Source organism: Onychomys torridus, chromosome 2 (genome assembly GCF_903995425.1).
Source record: "Onychomys torridus chromosome 2, mOncTor1.1, whole genome shotgun sequence".
NCBI lineage: Eukaryota > Metazoa > Chordata > Mammalia > Rodentia > Cricetidae > Onychomys > Onychomys torridus.
Window position 1 is genome coordinate 65,722,890 of NC_050444.1, and position 22,258 is coordinate 65,745,147.

Here is a 22,258-nt window from a genome sequence, read left to right on the forward strand (position 1 = left end):
GATTACTCTTATATTTGTGCCATCATTTTTAATCAGGTTACTTTTATTCAATATTGCAGCCCTGTCCAAAAAAGGGGGAAAAATAAAAAGGAAAAGACTAAAAGAGCAGATATTTATCAGACTCATTAAAACAAACAAAAAACAGAGACTGACTCAATATTAAAAGGCAGAATGTGAGCTAAGTGTGGTGGTGCACAGCTTTAATTCCAGCACTCAGAAGGCAGCACTAGGTTGATCTCTGGAGTTCAAGGCCAGGCTGGTCTACATAGTGAGTCCCAGGACAGGCAGGGTTATATAAAGAGACCCTGTTTCAAAACAACAACAAAAAGACAGAATATAGAGCCAATAGGATAGCTCCACAACAGGATAGCATCTGCTGCAGAAGCCTGGAGAGACCTGGATTCCATTCCCAGCACCCACATGGCAGCCTGCATCTGTCAGTAATTCCAGTTCCAAAGGGTCTGACGTCATCTTCTGGCTTCTGTGGGGCACATGGTGCAAAGATAAACGTGCTGCCTCTGCCTCCCAAGTGCTGGGATTAAAGGCGTGCACCATCACCGCCGCCATAAAAGTTCCTTTAAAAAAAGAATCTTCAAAAATATTTGATTTTCAACTGTTAATTAAAACCCTAGACTGGGGAGGCTGGAGAGATGGCTCAGTGGTTAAGAGCACCGACTGCTCTTCCAGAGGTCCTGAGTTCAATTCCCAGCAACTATGTGGTGACTAACAACCATCTGTAATGAGATCTGGTGCCCTCTTCTGGCCTGCAGGGATACATGCAGACAGAACACTGTATACATAATAAATAAATAAATAAATCTTAAAAACAAACAAACAAAAAATGCTGACCTGTAATTCCAACAGTCTGAAAGTAAAGGCAGGAGAATCAGTACAAGGTCCAGCCTGGGCAACAGGAGATAAGGCCCAGCCTGGGCAACAGGAGATCCTGTCTCAGAGAAAGAAAGAAGGGGGGGAGGTGAGCAGAAGGAGGGCGGGAGGGATGAAAGGGGTGGGGGAGAAAAAATTGCTAAGCTTTCTGTGCAAAATGATCTCTGAGATAATGCAGATAATGGTGAACATTTTGGAAATAGCCTGAATGTTCACACATGCGTTTGGATGTGTAACCACTGTGGCAAGTTTCTGTTGACTGTCACAGAAGATTTGAGAAAGCATTTACAAGAGCCACTGGCCCTGAACTTCTGACCCTCCACTCCCACTCCACAGCACTGAGATAACAGGTATAAGCCACTGTATTCAGTACAATTTCTTTTTTGTATTTTTAATTTTGATGTGTATTTATTTATTTTTTTGAAAATTTCATACATGTATACAATTTATCTCAAGCCTACCCATGACTCACCTCCTCCCCAGCTCCCCCAGGACTCCCTCATCTTATCCCTTAACATGTCCTCCTTTTATAACGGCTTTCTTTCTCATTTAAACCACTGAGTCCAGTACCACAGGGCCGTGGGATCATCCACTGTGCTTGGAGAACCTGCCAATGGCCATAATCCTAAAGGAAAGTGATCCTCCCTCCCTTCCTCCCTCCCTCCCCCCTTTCCCCTCCCCCAGCAGCCAATCAACTGCCAATAGCTCCTCAGCCTTGGGGGTCCTTCCCCACTCAGGGCTGGAATTTTTTTTTTTTTTTTTTTTTTTTTTAAGACAGGGTCTAACTATGTAGCCCTAGATGGCCTGGAGCTCTCTATGTAGACCGTGCTGATCAATACCTAATAAGCATTGCCACGCACTGAGATTTCTATCTAAAAATCCATCTTCTAGGAGCAGCACTGTTCCCCAGTGTGGGGCCTTTCTTTCTGTTCAAATTATTTTTTAAAAAGAAAGAATAAGGTCTGGAGAGATGGCTCAGAGTGAGTTCCAGGGTAGCAAGGGCTATACATAGAAACCCTGTCTCCAAAAAACACCTAAATAAATAAATTTAAAATATCGCAAGAATGCTGTGACTTAAGAGAAGTAAAGTCACTTTGTTGTTGTTGTTGTTGTTAGTTGAATTTGTTGGTACATACCTGTAATCCTGATTATTCGCAGAAGAGACAAGGTGATCTCAAGTTCTGAGTTAACCTGGGCTACCTAGTACGTGTAAGGGCAGCCTTAAAGAAAGAACCTATCGAAGAGAAGTTACTGTTTGGCTTACTGCTGTCCCAAAGATAATCAAGAAGTAGAGATACTTAGAAATGAACACAATCAGCCACATATTAGAAGGCAGAGGTACTATGACCCCAAATTAGAGGCCAGCTTGGTCTTTGCAGTGCGTTTTAAGTCAGCCAGGGGTATGTACCAAGACCCTGTCTATAAACAAACAAGTAAATAAACAATGCACATAGTGGCATGTGAAGGATGGACTCTGTTCTGCACTGCCCAGCCCAGGGATGGGTCCAGATGCTTGTGGGACATCAGATCTAGGTATATTGGCATGTGGCTCACAGAGGTAACCAGGATAAAAAAAGATCTACAAGTGCTGGTGTGTGAGGAACAGTGGAGAGGTTGGAAGGAGTTGCTAAGGCAGGTGAATGGAAGCATGGAAGATGGAAAAGGAGAAAGACCAAGAAAAGGAGGAGGAGGAGGAGGAGGAGGAGGAGGAGGAGGAGGAGGGAGATTTTGCAAGGCTCCAGTTGGTCTCTCCATGGTCCTGGAGGTCAGAACCCGGATTACAGGTATAGGTTGAAGCTGCAGTACGGTTAGCTCTGTGCAAAGGAAACACACAAAGCCTGCCCACTATGAAGTTGGCCTCCCAGAGCCGAGAGCCGCCGATAGGCATTCGAGCAGCCTGCGTCAAGAGATACAGAAGAAAAGGGAAGGATGGAGGAGGGTTCAGAAGCGGGGTGTCACAGAGGAAGAGCACGGAAGACAAAGAGAGGCAGAGGTGCAAGAAAGGGAGGAGAGAAATAAGATGGGGGAGGGGCAGCGTTTTGGAGTGCTGGGTAAACCACCCAAACCAGGATCTCCCTTGCATTTCTTCCCATTAGCGACATAGCGGTATCCCGAAACACCAGCAGATGGAGATATTGCCCTGAAAAAGGAGAAATTTGCAGCCCCCCCATTCAAGTTTTCCTTTTCTTAAAAACACACCAAAAGAGTTTCCCAAATATCTCTGAATCTCCAACTAAATTAAAGAAGTAAAGATTCTTATGGTAAAATTTGCATACATTTAGTAATCCACACTTTTAATCCAGAAGAGGCCACTGTGAATTTTTGGCTTTGCAAGGCTCCCAGCATCTTGTCCCATTTCAGTTATTATTTAATGTTCGCATATGTATATGTTGTCTGTACATTTTGAGTCACTGTTAACTAGTTGAACAACACTGAGGTACACCACAATTCTGACCCAGCTCCCCATCTGTAAAACTTCCTTTCCTGGACAGAATGTCAATCTTTTGAAGTCTTGCCTGAGGTAAAATCATCACTTTCCCACCAGTAACCCAGCAGCCAATGCAAAGGGCTCTCAGTGACCATGTCCTACTGGCAAAGAGGTTCCTTAAAAGGGGGTCACTTTGGTGTGACAGAGCTTCCCACTGTACCCTCATTACCTGCTGATTTCCAGTCAGAAGATCTGATGGGCCCGGGTAATCATGTTGTTTCCACAGAACATGGCACTTTGAGTAGCAAGGCCACAGTGTCCCTATCCTATAGAGGGTCAAGACTCTTACCTCCAGAACTGTACTTGATTGCTTATACTGAGGTCTTCCTTGGCACCTCCTTTGTTTGGCTGTTTGGTTGGTTTTTGGTTTTTGGTTTTTTGATTCTTCGAGACAGGGTTTCTTTGTGTAGTTTTGGTGTCTGTCCTGGATGTCTCTCTGAAGATCAGGCTGGCCTCGAACCTTGCTCTGCCTCCGGAGTGCTGGGATTAAAGGCGTGTGGCGGCGCTGCCGCCGCCGCCACCACCACCCAGCTTCTTGGCACCTTTTAACCTTGATATATCTGTTCATTTGCTTTTAACCAGCGAACATTTACATAGTATCTGTTATATATAAACCCTATGCTAACTGGTTTTAAGAATGTTCTAGGCTCCAAGGATTAGTGACCTATTACCTACCCTTTCACTCATTCATTCAATACTAATTTGTTTCACATCTATTTACATATTCATTTATTGTGATCGTGTGCAAGTGTATGCTACTGTGTAAGCTCTCTTCCCACCAGGTGGGTCCTACCCACGGGGGGGGGGGGTGTCCTATGAAGACCGTCAAGCTTGATGGCAAAAGCCTTTGTCCATGGAGCTATTGTGCCCGCTTTCTCAAGCAACATTTCTTGAAAGTCTCCATTTTTATAGGACCTCCCAGGAGCTGGAGGTGCAGAAATAAAAGCAGAGAGAGAAATTCGCTGGCTGGGTGTGATGGTGCATGTAATGCCAGCACTTGGCAGGAGGGTGAGGAGTGTGTGGTCACCCTCAGGTACACTGTCGGTGGAGTTTGAAAGCATCCTGAGCCTAAAGGGAAGAGGGGAACCTCAGCCCCTCCTCCATTTCATACTTGTCCACCAAATGAGCAGTTTTGCTCTACACACATTCCTTTTTGGGAACCAGATAAATAAATAATTTAAAAATGAAATGTGTTTCTAATTAGCTCCAAAATTAGTTATTAACTTCAAAGAAACTTCGGATAAAAATGGTTGACAGAAGCAGCAGATGAATAATTAGACAAGGAAGTCCTTTTCATCTTATTCGTTTTCCTTTCTGGAAACAATCAACTGAGAACAATTGAGTAGGGGCAAAGAAAGTAACCTTCCAGTCAAAGAGCTGTGGCAGCTAAAAGCAAAGCTGTGTGTATGTGTGTGTGTGTGTATGTGTGTGTGTGTATGTGTGTGTGTGTATGTATGTGTGTGTGTATGTGTGTATGTATGTGTGTATATGTGTATGTGTGTGTGTGTATGTGTGTGTATGTGTGTGTGTATGTGTGTGTGTATGTGTGTATGTGTGTATGTGTGTGTGTATGTGTGTGTATGTGTGTGTGTATGTGTGTGTGTATGTGTGTGTGTATGTATGTGTGTATGTGTGTGTGTGTATGTGTGTATGTGTGTGTGTATGTGTGTGTGTGTGTGTGTGTGTGTGTGTGTGTGTGTGGCAGTTCTTACTTGAGCCCAAGCTGCCCTCTACTTCACAACAGTCTTCCTAGCTTAGCCTCTCAAATTCTGGGATCACAAGTGTAAGGCATAGCACCAGGCTGCAACAGGATTTTTGATAGGATTGTTTAGCTGTGAAGAAGCATCGAGACAGTAGTGAATTTGAATAAGGAGGATTATGTAGTTGTGGCAATGTTAATTTTCTTATTCCGGCAGCTGTATTGAAATTGCTTAAGGAGAGGCCCTGCTTCATTCAGTCTTTTCTGTTACTATAACAAAATAGATTAGACAAAGCTGGGGGAGGGGGCAGATCTCTGTGAATTTGAGGCCAGTCTGGTTTACAGAGTGAGTTCCAGGCCAGCCAGGATCACACACGCACGCACGCACGCAAGCACTCAGGCAGGCAGGCAGTGTTGTCTAAGACAACACAACAAAATGAAGACAAACAACTCATAAAAGGGAACAATTTATTTTCTTTTGGTTCATAGGTTTGGACATTTTCAATGACTGATTGGTCCCATAGCTTAGAGCCTGGGGTGAGCAGTATATCACAAAAGCAAAGCTGTTCATCTGGTAGGTAGGAAAGAGGAGGAAGGCTTCCACTATCCTCTTTGAGCCCATGTCCTTCCGTGTCTTGAAGAGACTCATCCCAAGTCTTAAAGCTTCCACCATCTCCAACAGTTTCATGGGGGGTTGGACAGCTTTTTTTTTTTTTTTTTTTTTTTTTAAGATTTGTTTATTTATTATGTGCATTGAGGTTTTGCCTACATGCATACCGTGTGAGGATGCCAGATCCCCTGGAATTGGAGTTACAGACAGTTGTGAGCTGCTATGTGGCTGCTGGGCATTGAACCTCCGTCCTTTGGAAGAGCAGCCATTGCCCTAACCTCTGAGCCATCTCTTCAGCCCCTGTTGTTGCACAGCTTTTAAAGGATTTTTTAAAAGATGTATTTATTTTGTGTGTATGAATGTGCTTGTGCAGATCACATGTGTTCAGGCGGCAAGGAGGCCAGAAGAGGGCGTAGGATTCCCTGGAACCCGAGTTCCCGGTAGCTGCGCGGGACATGGTTGTTGGGAACTGAACCTGAGTAGTCTTTAAGAACAGCAAGTGCTCTTGACCGTTGAGTCATGTTTCCGGCCACAGGGAACAAGTCTTTAATACATAGGTATTTGGAGGACAGTCTACATACACTCAAACGATACAAGTCCTTTGTCCATAGGGAAGTCTAGTCTTCAGTGGTGAGTGGCTTATCAGATTGACAATTTGAATTTTCAGGGGAGAAGTTCTTTGTAATGTACTTGCAGTTTTGTTTTTGTTTTTTCTTCAAGATGGGGTTTCTCTGTGTCGCCCTGACTGTCGTGGAACTCTTCTGTAGACCAGGCTGGTCTCGAACTCAGAGATCTGCTTGCCTCTTCCTCTGGAGTGCTGGGATTAAAGGTGTGCACCACCGCCGCTGGGCTCACAATGTTTTTGTATGTTGCCATTTCTATAATGGAGTAATTAGGAAAGCGAGGCAAAGGCTCATGAAAGCATTAGGGTCACTGTAATTGTCTGGGTGTTGAAGTGGGCATGAGGTTCTCAAAAGACAGTATTTTGGAGAACAAAGATGCATCAGCCTTGACCTGTATTGGGCAAAGGGGCTCTGGCCTAGGTCTATGCTTCTCTTGCTATGACAGCTCCCCACGAGGATGAGGAAAGAGTTGTTGAATCTGTCCATTACCCGAGACTCTTCCTCCTACTCCACGTCAGAAGCTTTCCTCAAAATGACCTGAGTTCTCCGTGACTCTCCCTATGGCCTATCCTTCTGGAGTTGGTTGGGACACAGAGCATTAATGCCTCCGCCAGAGGAGGTATCATGGTGGGAGATGGATAGAGCTTGCTCTCCAAGCGTGTGGATGGGAAGCTCTATGGAGCAGCCGCTGTCCCACTACCGCATCTGCTTGGTGCTTTAGGACTTCTGAGGATTCTAAGTTTCAACCTGGCCTCTTCCGGTCTTGGGAAGGTATTTTCGTGGGTGAGAGGAAAGACAGTCCTCTACCTAGATGATGCTAAGTTGGAGGTAGCTCCATGCAAAACCTAGGCTGAAGATGCTGCGTTCCTGCGTTTGGCCAGCTGTGATACTGGCAGTGTCCCAATCAGGTACCGCATCTCGCAGAGGCCCTCCTACCAGGGGGCGTGGCCAGCGCGGAAGGAGCCAAGATTGGTCCGGGACGAAGCCCCACCACGCGAGGGGGCGTGATCTCGCGGCTGCGTACTCTGGGCGGTGCCAGTGTCACTTCCGGTGTGTGCGTCCGCGTGTGAGCAGGCGAGTTCATGGCTACGCCGGCGTCTGCCATGCTGGACGGACAGACTGAAGACATGGAGACAGAGGTGCAACAGAGTGCAAGGTGGCTGTACTGTGGGGAGCCTGACGACAGGCAGAAAGCTGTGCTGGGTAAAGACTGCGGGACCGGAGCGGACTTCCGCCTAGCCCTATCCCCTTCTGTCTGGGCACCGCCTAGCCCCCTTGCCCACTGCCTGGAGCTGGGAGAGAGCCCCAGCCATCCTCCCATTCCTCTGTCATGACTTCACAGCTACGCGGGGACACTTCTCAGGGCAGTGCCCAGGACCTGGCCATCTCACCAGGTCTCTCATTCGCTCGCCCCTTCCCCCCTCCACGGAGCAGAGTTCCTGCTCTCTTTTGCCGGTTAATGACATTCCCGCGGTAATTTTCTCTTGTCATAACCTCTGCCCAGAGGCTACACCCCCATCTCCCTCTTTAGTACTGGACCAGGACTTTCTTCAGTCCCCCTAAAAGTCGGACCTGAGCTCCCTTGCCATCGCCACGGGTCCCCAACCACAATGCAGTTGCTCCCCACTACACCCTGCTGGTCCTGCTCATCTTATTCTTGGGTTACACTTACAGTCCAGTTCTCCAATGGGAAGCTGCAGAATCCAGGCAACATGCGCTTCACCTTGTACAACAGCACCGACTTGGTAAACCCCAGGCTGAAGAATCAGCGGATCCTGGTAAGTGCTGCAGGTACAGGTTGTCTGGGCTCTCCAGGGCTCTGCAGGCCTCAGAAAGCCCTTCTTGTGGGCAGATCTGAGAGGTCCTGAGGGGAGAAAAGGAGGAGTAGCAAATGGAACTGTGGCTGCACTGATGTGCAAGATTTTGGGTGAAACGATGACTTTTCACGTATTTGGGTTTTGCCTTTCGACACAGGATTTTCCCGTGTAGCTCTGACTATACTGGAACTCACTGTGTAGACGTCACTGGCTAGCCTCTGTCTCTGAAATCTGGCTGTCTCTGCCTCCCAGGTGCTGGGATTAAAGGTGTGCACCACCACTCCTGGCTTCATGTATTTGTTTTTCTAGCATGAACTTACTGAATATTCACTGTGTCCGAATGTAGCAAGCTAAAGAAGCGCCTAAATCTTCAAGACTCAGCGTCAGCACTGTTATGTGTATGGGTGTTTTTCATTGTGTCTGTGTACCATGTATGTGTGTGTGTGTGTGTGTGTGTGTGTGTGTGTGTGTAGCTGGTGGAGGACAGAAGGTGGCATTGGGTGCTGGGAGTCAAATGCAGTCCTCTGGGAGAGGAGCCAGGAGCGCTGTCAACTCCACAGCCTTTTCTCCAGCTCCCAGCTTCAGCACTATTGATGTTTTGAACTGGGTGTTACTTCGTTATGGGTGGGTGAGTGCATTACAGGATGCTTTTTTTTTGGAGGGGGGGTTGTTTCATGGGCTCTCTGTGTAACCTTGGCTGTCCTGGAACTCGCTCTAAAGCCCAAGCTGGCCTTGAACTCAAGAGATCAGCCCGCCTCTGCCTCCTGAGTGCTAGGATTAAAGGTGTGTGCCACCACCTGGCTCCACTGCTTAATAGTTTTTCTGGTCCCTACCCAGTAGGTTCGAAGGTTGAGAATGTCTGCTTTCCAGAGATGCAAGTTGTCTAGGTAGTACAGGTGTACAGCAGAAAAAGCTCAGGGTTTAGGGCCTGGGGAGCTCAGGAGGAAAAGAAGTCTCCACTTGTCTGAATGCCTTCCTGGGAAGGGTGCATCAGAGTTGAGCTCTGCAAGAGTGGGAGACAGTTGGACAGCTGGAGTTTGGTAGCCAAAGTGAAAAGAAGGAAAGCTTGTCTGATTGGGAAATCAGCCAGCCATTCCCAGTGTCTGGGGCATAGGAAGAACTGATGTCGGAAAGGTTGGCAAAGCTTGGCTTGGGCCAAGACAATTACTCACAGAACCATTGTACCCACAAGTGCCGGAAGACCAAGACTTCCCTGTCCGGTTCTGTGGTGCGGCTTGCTTTTATATTTTTCTCTCTCATTTTAAAAATTTTTATCTGGGGGCTAGAGAGATGGCTCAGTGGTTAAGAGTACTGACTGTTCTTCCAGAGGACCCAGGTTCAATTCCCAGCACCCACATGGCAGCTCACAACTGTCTGTAACTCCAGTTCCTGGGGACCTGACATCCTCACACAGACACGCATGCAGGCAAAACACTAATGCTCATAAAATAAAAATAAATTAAAATAAAATTGTATCTGTATTCTCACTGCCTTCTGCTTCCCCCCATATCCCATTTCCCTCCCACTGGTCCCCTGCCTTCCTCCTAAATAATTCTCCCTTTCATGACGTACCTACTGGGCTGGAGAGATGGCTCAATGGTTAAGAGCACTTCCTGCTTTTCCGAAGGGCCTGCACCCACGTAGAGGCAACAACTGTCTGTAACTCTAGTTCTACGGGATCCAACACCCTCTTCTGGCCTCCACCAGCACTGCATAACTAAGGCATGCATATATGCAAGCACGTGACTATCTCATTACATACGTGTTATATTACCCTCTCGTTCCCCTTCTTTTGCTACTCTTTCTCATGGTTCCTTTCTACTCTCATGTCGTGAATGTGTCCATGTGTGTGTACACACACACACACACACACACACACACACACACACACACTTAAATCTAGATTCTACATGTAAGAGAGAACAGTATTTGTTTTTCTAAGTCTGATTTATTTAACTTAATTTAATAATTATTCATTTTTCCCATCAATATTGTGGTTTTATTTTTCTTTATGATTGAAAAAAATTCCATTGTGCACATGTACCACATTGTCTTTTTCTGTTTTCCTGTTGATGGGCATCTGTGGTTCCATTTCCTGGCTGTTGTGAGTAGTGTAGCAATAAACATGGTTGTAGACATATCCATACGGAGTGTGACTGCAGAAGAGTCCTTTGGGTGGATGCCTGAGAGTGGTGCAGCTGCCTCCTAGGGGCGTTGCTTTTTAGTTTCCGAGGACCGTCCACATTGACTTTTATTGTGGCAGCAACTTAGCGTACACTTCCGGCAGCAGTGACTAAGGGTTCCTTTCCCCACATCCTCGCCAGTGTTTGTTGTTGTGTTCTTTGGATGGCCATTCTGATTGGGGTATGATGGAATCACTAAGCAGTTTTTTTTGGGGGGCGCGGTGTTCAAGACAGGGTTTCTCTGTGTAGCCCTAGCTGTTCTGGGACTCGCTCTGTGGACCAGGCTGGCCTCGAACTCACAGAGATCTACCTGCTTCTGCCTCCCGAGTGCTGGGATTAAAGGTGTGTGCCACCACCGTCCGGCTCTAAGCATTTTTTAAAAACTTTTCTTATTTGTGTGACTTTGGGGAGAGAGGAATGAGTGCACATATGCTGTGAGGCACATTTGGAGGTCAGAGGACAACTTGGAGGAGTCTTTTTAACATGTGGGCCCTGGGGTGGAACTTAGGTCATCAGATTTAGTAGTAACCAGTTTTACTCACTGAGCCATCTTGCCAGCCCTCAAGGCAGGTTTTTTGTTTTTGTATTTTTAAAGTTTATTTTGTTGGAGAAAGTGTGTGTGTGTGAGTGTGAGTGTGAACATGTATGCATGTGGAAGTCAGAGGACAACTTAGGGAACTGGATCTACTCTTTTAACCATGTGGATTCTGGGGCTGTAACTCAGGTCATCCATCCTCTAACCCACACAAGCTCTCTCCCCGGAGCCAGCTCAGCAGACCTTCCAGCGGTTTTCATCTGTATCTCTCCGATGGTTAAGGGTCTCGAGCACTTCTCAAATGTTTTGAGCGGTTGGCATCAGTTCCTTTGAGAACTCTCTGTGTGGCTCATCAGCCCACTTATTGACTAGATTATTTGAGGGTGGTTTTTATATTTAATTTTTACAGTTCTTTGTATATTCTAAATAGTAATCCCTTGTTGGATGAATATTCTTGTCCTTGGCGGGGTTTTAGCCCCATCTCTGTTCTCTGTACTCTGGGTAGGATTTGCTTTGCTGAGAAGAAGCTTTTCAATTTCATGCATTCCAGGGTGTCAGGGTGTCTTCCCCCAAGAACTTCACCTGTCACGTCGAAGCTTCCGTGTGGTATTTGGAATCCCCTCTCTAAAGTTTTCTTGCCTTTACCCCAGCGACACCCTAGATTCCTGTAGATGTGATGGGGCCAGATCACCTCCTAGGGGCTATCTCAGGCTGGTACGTTTTGGTCCTGGATTCTAAGGTTTCTGCACATGTCAAAAAGAGACCATGCTCAGTACCCTTCAATGCTGATTGTAAATGGAACACTCCCTGTTTTTCAGGCAGCTGAAACAGACAGGCTCTCCTATGTTGGGAACAATTTTGGGACTGGTGCCCTCAAATGCAACACTCTTTGCAGGTAATGGACAGCTGGGCAGTGACAGAGATGCTAAGAGGGTTTCAGTGGTGACAGTGACACCACCATCTTCAGTCTTAACTTGGGGAACTGGGGGGACCTGCAGGTTTACTAAGACCTTGTGTTTCTAGACTCACAAGTTCCTTACACTTGGTGTAGATGCCCGTAGAAAGGAAAAGATGGCTTGTGTTTGGCAAGTTCCTAAAGACCTCATTTGTTATGACATTATTTGTGACTGGCTATCCCAAAAGACAGCTGTGTCTGCTGATTTAGAATGTATGATCAGTAGGTCAAAGCTTGCCTCAAGCTTGCCTTGGCACAAGAGGATTTGGTATCTTCAAGGCCTCTGGGTTGGAACAAAGGAACCCAGCTATGTCACTGGTGAAGTGAAGGACTTCGGCAACTTTGCCCTTTGCACACCTCTGGTGTCCTCTGTGTAACAGCATCATCCAGCTTAAGAGTCTTTAATTCACAGGCTGACACAGTGCAGATGGGATCTCATGATGGCCAACAGTGAAGGCCTTTCAGAGTCCCTGCTAGGCTCCAGCCTGAAGGCAGAGTAACGTAGTATGCTAAATCTTAACACTGCATCCCCCTCAAAAAGATGCCCTGCTTCAGTTTGATCTTCTCCCCAGAAGGAACAAGGTTTTACCTGTCTCCATAAAATTCATGTGTGCCTAAATTCTATCTGATTCTAGATTCTTATGACCTCAGAAGTGTTTCCATTAACAGCAGTGGCTCTAAATGTGACCGGTTATCAGAAGTCTGGTGGCTCTTTCAATCCACAACCATTTGGTCCCCTCCCCTCTCCTCACCTCCTGTTCCCCCTCCATGCAAGGATTGTTGTTACATGTGAACAAGTAGATGCCTTTCTCTGGCAGAAAGAAGCTAGGAATTTGTAAACCGGAAAAAAGAGGATTGTGTAAACAATAACCTTTTGAATAACCTACCGTTGAATTATTCCTTTCTCACTCAGACACTTTGTGGGAATTCTTAATAAGACCTCTGGCCAGATGGAAGTATATGATGCTGAGTTGTTCAACATGCAGCCACTCTTTGCTGGTAGGTTTCAGAAATGAAGACTCACTGAAAAGCTACATAGTTTGGGTTTGTTGAATTAGTTCATTTTTGTTTTCTGAAAGGCATTTGTAATTTTTTCTAAATGGCTTCCCACATACACCCTTTTGAGACAAGGTCTCATGTAGCCCAGGCTAGGCTTGAATTTGCTGGGTAGCTGAGGATGGCCTTGAACTTCTGGTCCTCCTGCTGTCAGTTCCTGAGTGCTGGACTCAGGTGTGTGTCACCACGCAGGCTAATCTGGTGAAGGGGTGTGAACTTTGGTGTCTACCCGGCAAACACAGCTTATCCTCAGCATAATAGGGTGCCTTCTTGCCACGTGTTTTTTTTTTTTTTTTTAATTTGAAAAGTTTTATATATATAGTTAAATATTTAAAAAATATTTATTTATCTAGTGTGCATTGGTGTTTTGCCTGAATATATGTCTGTGTGAGGGTGTCAGATCCCCTGGAACTGGAGTTACAGACAGTTGTGAGCTGCCCTGTGGGTGCTGGGAATTGAACTCAGGACCTCTGGAAGAGTGGCCAGTGCTCTTAACCACTGAGCCATCTCTCCAGCCCCCTAGATATATATTTTTTAAATGTATCACTTCTTGATTCCATACTATGCTTCAAGTACTAAGCTAAGGACTGTGTATGGCAAGTAAGACCCCGTCTCTTCAGCATTTACAGATGGTTGTCCCAGAAACCAGCCTTTAAGGCAGGGCGAGTCGTCATCAGTACAGAATGTCAAGGGAGGTGTCTCGTAGTTACATTCTTCGTTACAGACTTTTCTTAATTCTTCATGTGTGTGAGTACAGGTATTGACATGCCACAGCACACGTATGGAGGTCAGAGCAGAAGCTCTGCTGTCCTGACCTACCTGTTTGAGACATTGTGTCTGTTGGCTCTGAGCAGGCTTGTTCTGGCCAGCACATGCACAGCTTCAGTTGTGGGTCCTTGCTATGTGTTCGTTCCTGTTGTGCATACCTCTCATAAGCACCACAGAATTCCTCCCTATGCGCTGTTATTCCCTTGTCACCAGCCTTGGAACTTGGCTGAGTCAGGTGACCTGCTGCTGAGCTAACTCAGGCAGGGCCATTGCAGAGCTTGTGTTCTTACCCACCGGCTTATCCCACCCACTACTTGAGTACTCTGTGGGAAGCTGGAGAGTGTCATGTGAAAATCTGCATTATGTTTACAGTTGACCAGAAAAGCAAATCTTATGGGAAGAGCCAAGGACTTGGTTTCTGTTCCCTCTGGCTTGGCCTGGGAAAATGCCCAGGCCAGTGACTGTCTGCAGGCCTCTTTTTTCCTTGTTTCTGACTAAGGGGTTGAAGCAGGGGACACCCATTCTCGGGTTCTCCTAATTGTGTATTGAGGTATGCAGTCAGTAGTCACAGTGTACATTCATGTTAGGGAAATCTCGGAATAAGGAAGTCTGGTTTTCTTAGATTAATGCCAAATAAATGCTAAACGCTATTAATATTTTTAAGGCCTTGCAGAGCTGAGCACAGTGGCTGATGCTTGCATTCCCCCTGCTTGTGGGATCGAGACCAGGGTATCATTTGAACTCACAAGTTTAAGACCATCTTGGGCATCATAGTGAGAGCCCATTAAAAAAATAGTCAAATAAATACTCAATGTTGTGAGCCTCACAGTACGCTTTCTTCCTGTTCTGTGTTTCTATAGAAGATGCTGTTGAGTATGAGCCTCCTCAGGAGAATCAGACCAAGACTTTCAGGGAAAAGGTGAGTGACAGTTAAGGTTCTCTGCCTGCTTGCTACCCACAGAGGCTTTCCGGTCTCCCAGGGAGCAGGTCAGCTGCAGCCTTGGCCAGGTGACACGCTGATGTCGGCATTTGCACCCTGGTCTCTGGGATGCTGGTGTAGCAGAAAGCTTTTGAGGTTTTGGTCCACTATGTAGAAAATGGTTGTACTGGAGACTCACATAAACAAAGGAAGTTCTTAGTGAGGTCATGTCGCCTGGGGTGGCGGCCTGAGCTTTCGGTGTTGCCTGGACCACCACAGAGAGAAGACGACCCTGTGGTTCGGGGAGAGTGAGTTGTTTATTGGCTATGTCTGTTACTGGGGCAGATGGCAGCAGATTGGTAGGCTCTGTGCCACAGACTTACCCACCCCGATTCCAGTCAGGTTGTCCTTTTGTACTGATGGAAAGCTAACTATAGATTTGTAAGTGGGAGTCAGTTCAGCAAACCTCAGTCCTGATGTGGAGCAGTTCTTCGAGGTAGACAGGTCTGAGAAAGGACTCGGCCTGTTGACAGGTGAGGTAATCCTGACTCAGGGAGCTTGCTTGTGCTTACATACCTGGGAACAGCCGTGCTGCCCAGCCTGTCCTTAGTGATTGAGTTTGTTTCTTACACAGTTGGATTCTTGCATTGAAGCCTTTGGAAGCACCAAGCAGAAGCGGTCCCTGAACTCCAGGAGAATGAACAAAGTTGGCAGCGAATCTTTGAATCTCACAGTAACTAAAGCTGCAGAGAACATCATTGATACAAAGGGTGTGAATGGTAAGCAGCAGGAGCTCGGGGTAAAGAGTGTGCCCGCAAAGACGACATCTGTCACTCACCTCACAGATGCAGGTGGTGACACTGTCCTGTCTGCAGTCAAGGGGAGGAGACAGGCATGGGAAGGAACGTGTGTAAGCCCTGCCCTTGGGGCACGGCCATAGCCTCTCTGGTGTTGTGTAGTGATTATTTATTATCAGAGTCTCTTAACTCTACTCTGAGTTACTTGAGGGCAAACGCACTGTATCCACCTTCTGCACGGCTGGGACTCCTGGAGCATCAGCCTGACGGGCAGTTCAGATCTTGGCAGGTGTCAGATTTGAGTTTTGGACTGTGTATTCTCCACTGTATGGGGTTCGTGGAGTGTTGCAGAGCCTGCAGCCAGGCAGAGCCTGCAGCCAGGCGGGATGCCACTCACACTAATTGTCCTCCATTAACAGCTCTGGTCAGCGATGCCATGCAGGATGACTTGCAGGATGTCTCCCTCTACCTCCCTCCCTGCCATGCTGATGCACCCTCGCCTGAAGACGTGTACAGATTCGAAGACAGTATCCTTGCAGCTGGAAAGGTGCCAGATTTGCAGGCTATGATGTTTGTGCACATTGGCAGAGCCAGGCTGTGTAAGGGTGGTCCTGGTCCTGTGACATTAATAAACGCAACATCCAGACCTTTTCCCATGGCCCAGTGCTGTTAGCGAGAGATTGGTCAGTTCAGCTTTCTCATCAGCAGAGGGGTCCACTCCTGGGAATCAAACCCACCACTCAGTAACAGGACAGAGGGGCAACAGCTTAGCTCTGTGGGAGCCGTTCTCCACAAATCATCAGAATATAGCCTTGGAGTTGGCTGCTGTCAAAGTCTAGAGCAGACCTACTGAAAGAAGGGTTGGAACAGAACTCCTGCTCAGTGGGTCGGGCTAATTTGGAGAATGCTGACAGAGGCTCTGGTAATGAAGAGAAGGGTCCAGGGAGGAAGTGACCCCTGGACTTGGGGTCTAAGATTCGAGTCTCTGCGCTCCACCTACGTCCTCTGTGGGTCCCTTCTCTGTGGTCCTAGCTTGCCTGCCTGGGAAATGAGGCCCTGTGAGATGGCCTAGCTCAGTGGTTTTCCATTGTGGTCAGTCATGTCCTTGACCTGCAACCAGTTCTGTCCCCGGCTGAGTATGATGCTCTCGAGAGCCCATCTGAAGCCTTCAGAAAGGTCACATCAGAAGACATACTGAAGATGGTTGAAGAGAACAGGTATTGGTGGGCAGACGGGGCGTCTGTGAGTCACGATGGGAAACAACCTGACATAACACTGAGTGCTGAGACCACTCAGAAGGTCGAGAGTCAGTGGGGAGGGGTCTGCTCAGCCAGGGAATGAAGGAGCAAGCTTTGACACCAGGCTTCCAGGAGCTGTGGGTGGATTCAGCGGGAAGGACTGGCTTATGTGTGCAGAGCCTACAGCTGGAGATGGTGGCAGGGTCCTGTAATGGGGCCCGGACGCTACTGTTGAGGTGACGCTGAGTGTCACTGGCAATGCCCAGAGGCTGGCATTGGTGTGGGTGCTAGCCAGAGTGATAGCTTCTCTGTGACAGAAATGTGCACATTTTAAATACTGTGTATTTAGTTTCAATAACAGAGATTAACCCTCTTAAAACAACTTTTTGATGATGGTTAGATTATTTCTTAGTTCAGAGTCTTCTAATTATTCCTTTTTTTTCTTTATAAGATTATGTATGTGTTATATGGCATGGGCATGGGTGCCAGTGGAAGATGTCACTGGTCCTCTAGATCTGTAGTTACAGGCAGTTGTGAGTGGCCCAGTGGGGGTGCTAGGAAACAAACCAGGGTCCTCTGCGAGAGCAGCAGGTGCTCCCAACTGCTGAGCCATCTCTCCAGCCCTGCTCTTCTTAGCTTTACTTTAGATTTTATGTGTGTGATTGTGTGCGATGGTGTTTGTGTAGGGGTGCGTGTACATGTGAGCTCTGGGGTTGATCTTGGGAATTACTCCCTATTGTTCTACCTTGTGCAGTGGGGCGGAGTCTGTCACTCAAACCCTGCGCACCTGCTAGGGCTAGTCTCCTTAACCACCTTGCTCAGTGTATGGAGGGTGGGGACCGTGTGCTGGCGGCCTCCTGACAGCCTGTCTGTCTGTCTGTCTGTCCCTCATGTGCTGCTCTTCCCTCCTCGTTTTAGCCACTGTTCCTTCGTCATAGAAATGCTGAAGTCTCTGCCGTCAGATGAGGAGCGTCGAGACCGGCAGGCCCGGAGCATCTGGTTTCTAGATGCCCTCGTCAGATTTCGAGCTCAGAAAGTGATAAAGGGGAAAAGTAAGCCCCCCGTCCTTTCTCCCTCGTTCTGTCCACGTGGTACTTGTCCGTAGTTCTCTCATCATCCCGTAGATGTCTGTCCGGTCCTCCGAGCAGCCTGCCCTTCCTCCTGAGCCTCGTGGGGCTCTCCTCTTTGTATTTCCTTCTTCTCTTCTGGGAGGGGAAGGGTGCTTCCAGAGAGCACATTCCCTGCTTCTGTTTCGTTAGGTGAAGCACAGTATCCGGGTCAAGTGAGATGAATAATTTAAGGGAGGCTGTTAGAACACACACCAGTTAGAGAAAGAGGAGAAATCAGGGCGTTGCTTGGGAAGAAGCTTGAAGCAGGGTGTTGTTTTAAGATAGTCTCACTACACAGCCCTGTTTGGCTGAAACTCACTGTATAGTTCAGACTGGCCTGGAACTCAGAGAGATCCGCCTGCCTCTGCCTCTTGAGTGCTGGAATTAAAGGTGTGCACCACCATGCTTGGCATTTTCTTTCTTTTTTTGGAGGTGGGGGGGGGTGTTGTGGCAGTTTATTTCACACTGAGTTAGTTTGAATGTTTAAAATTCAGTTCCACCTGTTTTCTAGGGCCATATGTGTTGGTCACTCTCTCATACCCACCCCAAGCTGGAAAGCCAGCGGGAGCCACCTGGGGTTTTCAGCATAAGCTGTGTGTGTTCACTGTTACTGGGAGAGGCACCAAGGGTGGAGGTGTGCCCACCTGCTTGACTCTCGTGTTGCCTATTGCAGTCTCTCCAGTGGGAGATTGTGCAGGGTGCATGCCTAGTGTATCTGTGGTCAAGGACGACTTTGTAGTCAGTTCTTCCTGTAGCCGTGAGAATCCTGGGGATGGAACCCGGTAGCACGTCGTTACCCACTGAGCCATCTCACTGGCTCCATCTGCAATCTACTTTATTTTCCAACATCTTATTGTGTGTTCTCAGTCCTCCTCAGCCTGTTTTGTCTACCTTTTCACACCCCTTCACAAACACCTCTGTGTGCGTCTGACCTTAAAGTGGCTGCGTTGGATCTTGAAGGGGCCCCTGTTCCTCTTATCATGGGGTTCTGGCCATTACAGCCCCCCCCCACCCCCTTATGGATGTGTGGCCTGTGGACTTTCCAGGAAAATGAACCATGCAACTTTGTGTTCTAGGTGCCCTGGGACCTGGAATCCCCCACATCATCAACACCAAGCTGCTGAAGCACTTCACCTGCCTGACTTACAACAATGGCAGGTGAGGGAGAGTGGCTGGCAACGGTGGCGGGGAAGGGGAGGGCTCAGGTGCAGTTCCTTGTCCAGACATCCAGTACCAAAGAGTTGACTGCCATTTGGCAGGCTCCCGGGGACACACCTGCATCATACACTGTCCCCCTTGGAAGTGTCCATTGGTCTTGGGCTGTGGGGCACCCTGCAGTGAGGTGCTCACTGATGACGGCCTGCTACGGCATGGTGACTTAGAGGGCGTGGTGACTTAGAGGCCGCTGATTCCAGTAGTCTCCTGGCCTTACTTGCTGCTGTTTGAGGGGCTGTGCTGTGCTTCCTGCTCCTGAGTTGCTTGGAAACAGCAAGGGCGGCACTGAGCTGGGTGGTTCTTCCTGTCGGCCTGCTGAGCAGACGGTTCCAGACTCACACGGAGGGCTTTCTTGAGTACAATGCTACCATACTGCCTGGGGAAAACGTGCGCCGGGCTCCGTCTGTCTGTCAGGGGAAACACGGGCTGATTCCCTGTTCACTGTGAGACATGGGCGCCTTGGAAGGAACAGGTTGTGTGGCTTGATCCCCCAAACTGGGAACACTGACTGTAGAGTTAGGATAAGGCTCTGGCGTTCTTCCATAGCACTTGGAATCTAATTTCATTTCTCCTCTGTTGCCTCTGACTCTGCAGTTTACGGAACTTAATTTCAAGTTCTATGAAGGCCAAGATCACTGCGTATGCAATCGTACTTGCCTTGCACATAAACAACTTCCAGATAGACCTGACAGTGTTGCAGGGGGACCTGAAACTCAGTGAGAAGAGGTGAGCAAAGCAGAGTAATGCTGGGCCCTGCCGCCGCCTGGTGGGTCCCCACTCCTGCCCAGAGCACGAGGCCCTGCTGAGGGGTGGTCAAGGGACAGGTCTCATGGAGATATCTTGGGACCAGAAGACTGTTTTCAAGGATTGAACGATTGAGTGCCTTCTCCTTGCAAAGCATGGTACTGAATTCATTCACAGTCCCTGGTTGATTTCCCAAAAAATAACAAGAATCTAAGGTCTGACTTTCTCAAGCTCTCACTCCCAAAAAGTGTGTCTGGGCCTTAGCCTGAGCCTCCCACAGCTCTCCGCTCTGAGTAGCCCTGTGTGCTTTGAATTGCTGTGACTGGGGAGGGCTCCTCCCTGGAGCCAGGGGTGGAGCCAGGGGTGAAGTGGGGTGAAGCGGGGTGGAGGGAGAACAACCCAGCTTCAGGGTCCAGAGCAGTGTGCTCTTTGCCCGTCAGACTTGAACGGCACACACAGGGCCCTCTCCATGTGTTCTGTTTCCTCCCTAGGATGATCGAGATAGCAAAAGCCATGAGGCTGAAGATCTCCAAAAGAAAGGTGACCCTGGCAGACGGCAGGGAAGAGGATCACAGACTGGGCACTCTGTCTGTCCCCCTGCCTCCAGTCCAGACCTCAGACCGCTCAAAGCGGAAGAAGATGAGCTAGGTGTTTCCAGACGGACTGTTCTGGCCACTCCTTTTTATTTTCTGAAAAAAGAAGCAGACTGGATGTTGTGGGACTTAGCTATAACCCAAGGACTCAGGAGGCTGAGGCAGCAGCAGCAGAATTGCAGCGCCTGGGACTCTGCTGTGCTCTGCTGTGCTCCGCTGTGCTCCACCACCCCTTAGGCCTTACACATGTTATCATGCCTGAAGCCAGCATTCCAGTTTTACCTCTCATGCAGAAATTAAAGCGATGGCCCAGGTTTGACTCCATCCTACTCCTTTGGTGTTGCTGTGGTTACAAATGGCAGATGTTTCTCCTGCTGGGTCATGTGCAGGGTTTGGGGGGCTCTGGGGAAGTCTGGGTCAAAGGATCACATCAGGCTCAACTTAGAGCCTAAAGAAAGGATGAAGATTTATAAAGAGGACCCAGAAGGCCCCGCAGTAGGTGGAGGAGGACCGAGCAGAGCAGGGATCACAGGAGGCTCCCAGCTCTGCTGGGGTGGGCGGTGGATCTAAAATGACAGCTACTACAATACAGCAGAGCCAGATCAGGAAGTGACAAGGGCAGCTCTTCTTCCTTGTGGAGACCACGCAGGGGGGCCTGGCTGGCCAAGTGAGTGAGGACTTGGAGATGAATGCAAATGGAAAGCATGATCACCATGGGGTCTCACTTGGTTTTGGTTCAGGCCTTGACAGACCCACTGGTTCCTGGGACCTGAGAGGAGCCGCACTAGAGGCTTGAGTCTTTTAACCAGGTAATCCTGTGGCCATGACTCTGCCATGAGTTTAAGACAGGCTGCTGGGAAGCCTGACATGGTCCACACGGTGAGAGGGGCAACCAGCAGAAGCAGGTGCTCCTGCCTCCACTCATGAGCTGTGACGCGTACACATCCGCACCAGCAGGACTTCAAAACAACAAAACAGTTCTTTGGGGGTTGGAGAGAGCTCAGCAGTTAAAGGTCCCACAAACACCTAAGTTCCAGCCCAACAACCCCATGCCCAACACTGGGAAGCATAGGCAGGGGAACCACTGGGCTTCCTAGCTGCCAGCCTCCCTGAAAAGCATGTGCACTGGGTTCCAGGAGAGACCCTGACTCAGAGGAAGAAGGCAGTCACATAGGACACTGGATACTCTGGCCTTTCCACACACAACCCACACACACTACACAAAGGAGAAACACGGATGAAAGATACATAAAGCAGCTCACAGCAACATCAGGTCTCGTCTGAGCTGGGAGTGGTGGCACATTCCTGTAATCCCTGCATTTGAGAGGTTGCTTCAGCTAAACATGACAGCTTGAAAAACAAAGCAGTCGGTAAGAAGCCCATGAGGGAAGTCTGTAAGAGGGAGCGCACCCTGACCATCCCTTGCCTAGAGAAGAGTTCAAAACATGCATTTACCTTAGCTCAGGGGTGGGCTCGTGAGAGTTAAACCAAACCCTTTTCTAAGGAAAGGAAACGAGACTAAAAAACTGACAGAAGTATTTAATACTGGGGCCAGGAGATGGCTTAGTATTCAGTAAAGGTACTTGCCACCACACCTGACCCCGAGTTCACTCCCTAGAACCCACACAGGAGAAGCAGAGAACCAACTTCCCCCAAAGTTGTCCTCTGACCTCTACATGTGTGATACGCGCGCGCGCGCGCGCGCGCACACACACACACACACACACACACACACACACACACACACACACACACACAGTCAAACAAAACACTAATGTAAAACAGTCCTAAGCCCGGGCTCATCACCTAAGCCTGAGCTGAGGTGGGTACAGGAAAGCTAAGATGCTGAGGGAGTGACCCAAGGCCAGGAAGGCATGTTCATGTATCTGAGGACCCTTTGCTCAGCAGGTGATCTGCATGGAGGTAGTAGTGTTAGCATTTGTCTTCAGAAAGGCCCCTAGGCAGGACTGGAGTTCAACTTTTGAATGACATGGAGCCCCTGGATATTGCCCTTCAGCTTT

General features: G+C 48.3%; 1 protein-coding gene across 1 annotated transcript; it reads left to right on the forward strand.

The window, feature by feature from the left end:
- Positions 1-7,348: 7,348 nt before the first annotated feature.
- Positions 7,349-20,566, forward strand: Polr1e (RNA polymerase I subunit E). The gene is made up of 12 exons (XM_036177153.1): positions 7,349-7,511; positions 7,983-8,086; positions 11,662-11,738; positions 12,712-12,797; positions 14,483-14,541; positions 15,176-15,320; positions 15,758-15,865; positions 16,459-16,555; positions 17,495-17,628; positions 18,762-18,843; positions 19,495-19,626; positions 20,136-20,566. The coding sequence occupies exons 1-12, from the start codon at positions 7,391-7,393 to the stop codon at positions 20,290-20,292; spliced, it is 1,302 nt and encodes a 433-aa protein (XP_036033046.1). The 5' UTR covers positions 7,349-7,390; the 3' UTR covers positions 20,293-20,566.
- The last annotated feature ends 1,692 nt before the right edge of the window (positions 20,567-22,258 follow it).

Coding starts and splice junctions, on each gene's coding strand:
- Polr1e (XM_036177153.1), top strand. CDS start 7,391: ATGGCTACGCCGGCGTCTGCCATGCTGGACGGACAGACTGAAGACATG. Junction 8,087..11,661: donor TGAAGAATCAGCGGATCCTG/GTAAGTGCTGCA, acceptor CCTGTTTTTCAG/GCAGCTGAAACAGACAGGCT. Junction 11,739..12,711: donor AAATGCAACACTCTTTGCAG/GTAATGGACAGC, acceptor TTTCTCACTCAG/ACACTTTGTGGGAATTCTTA.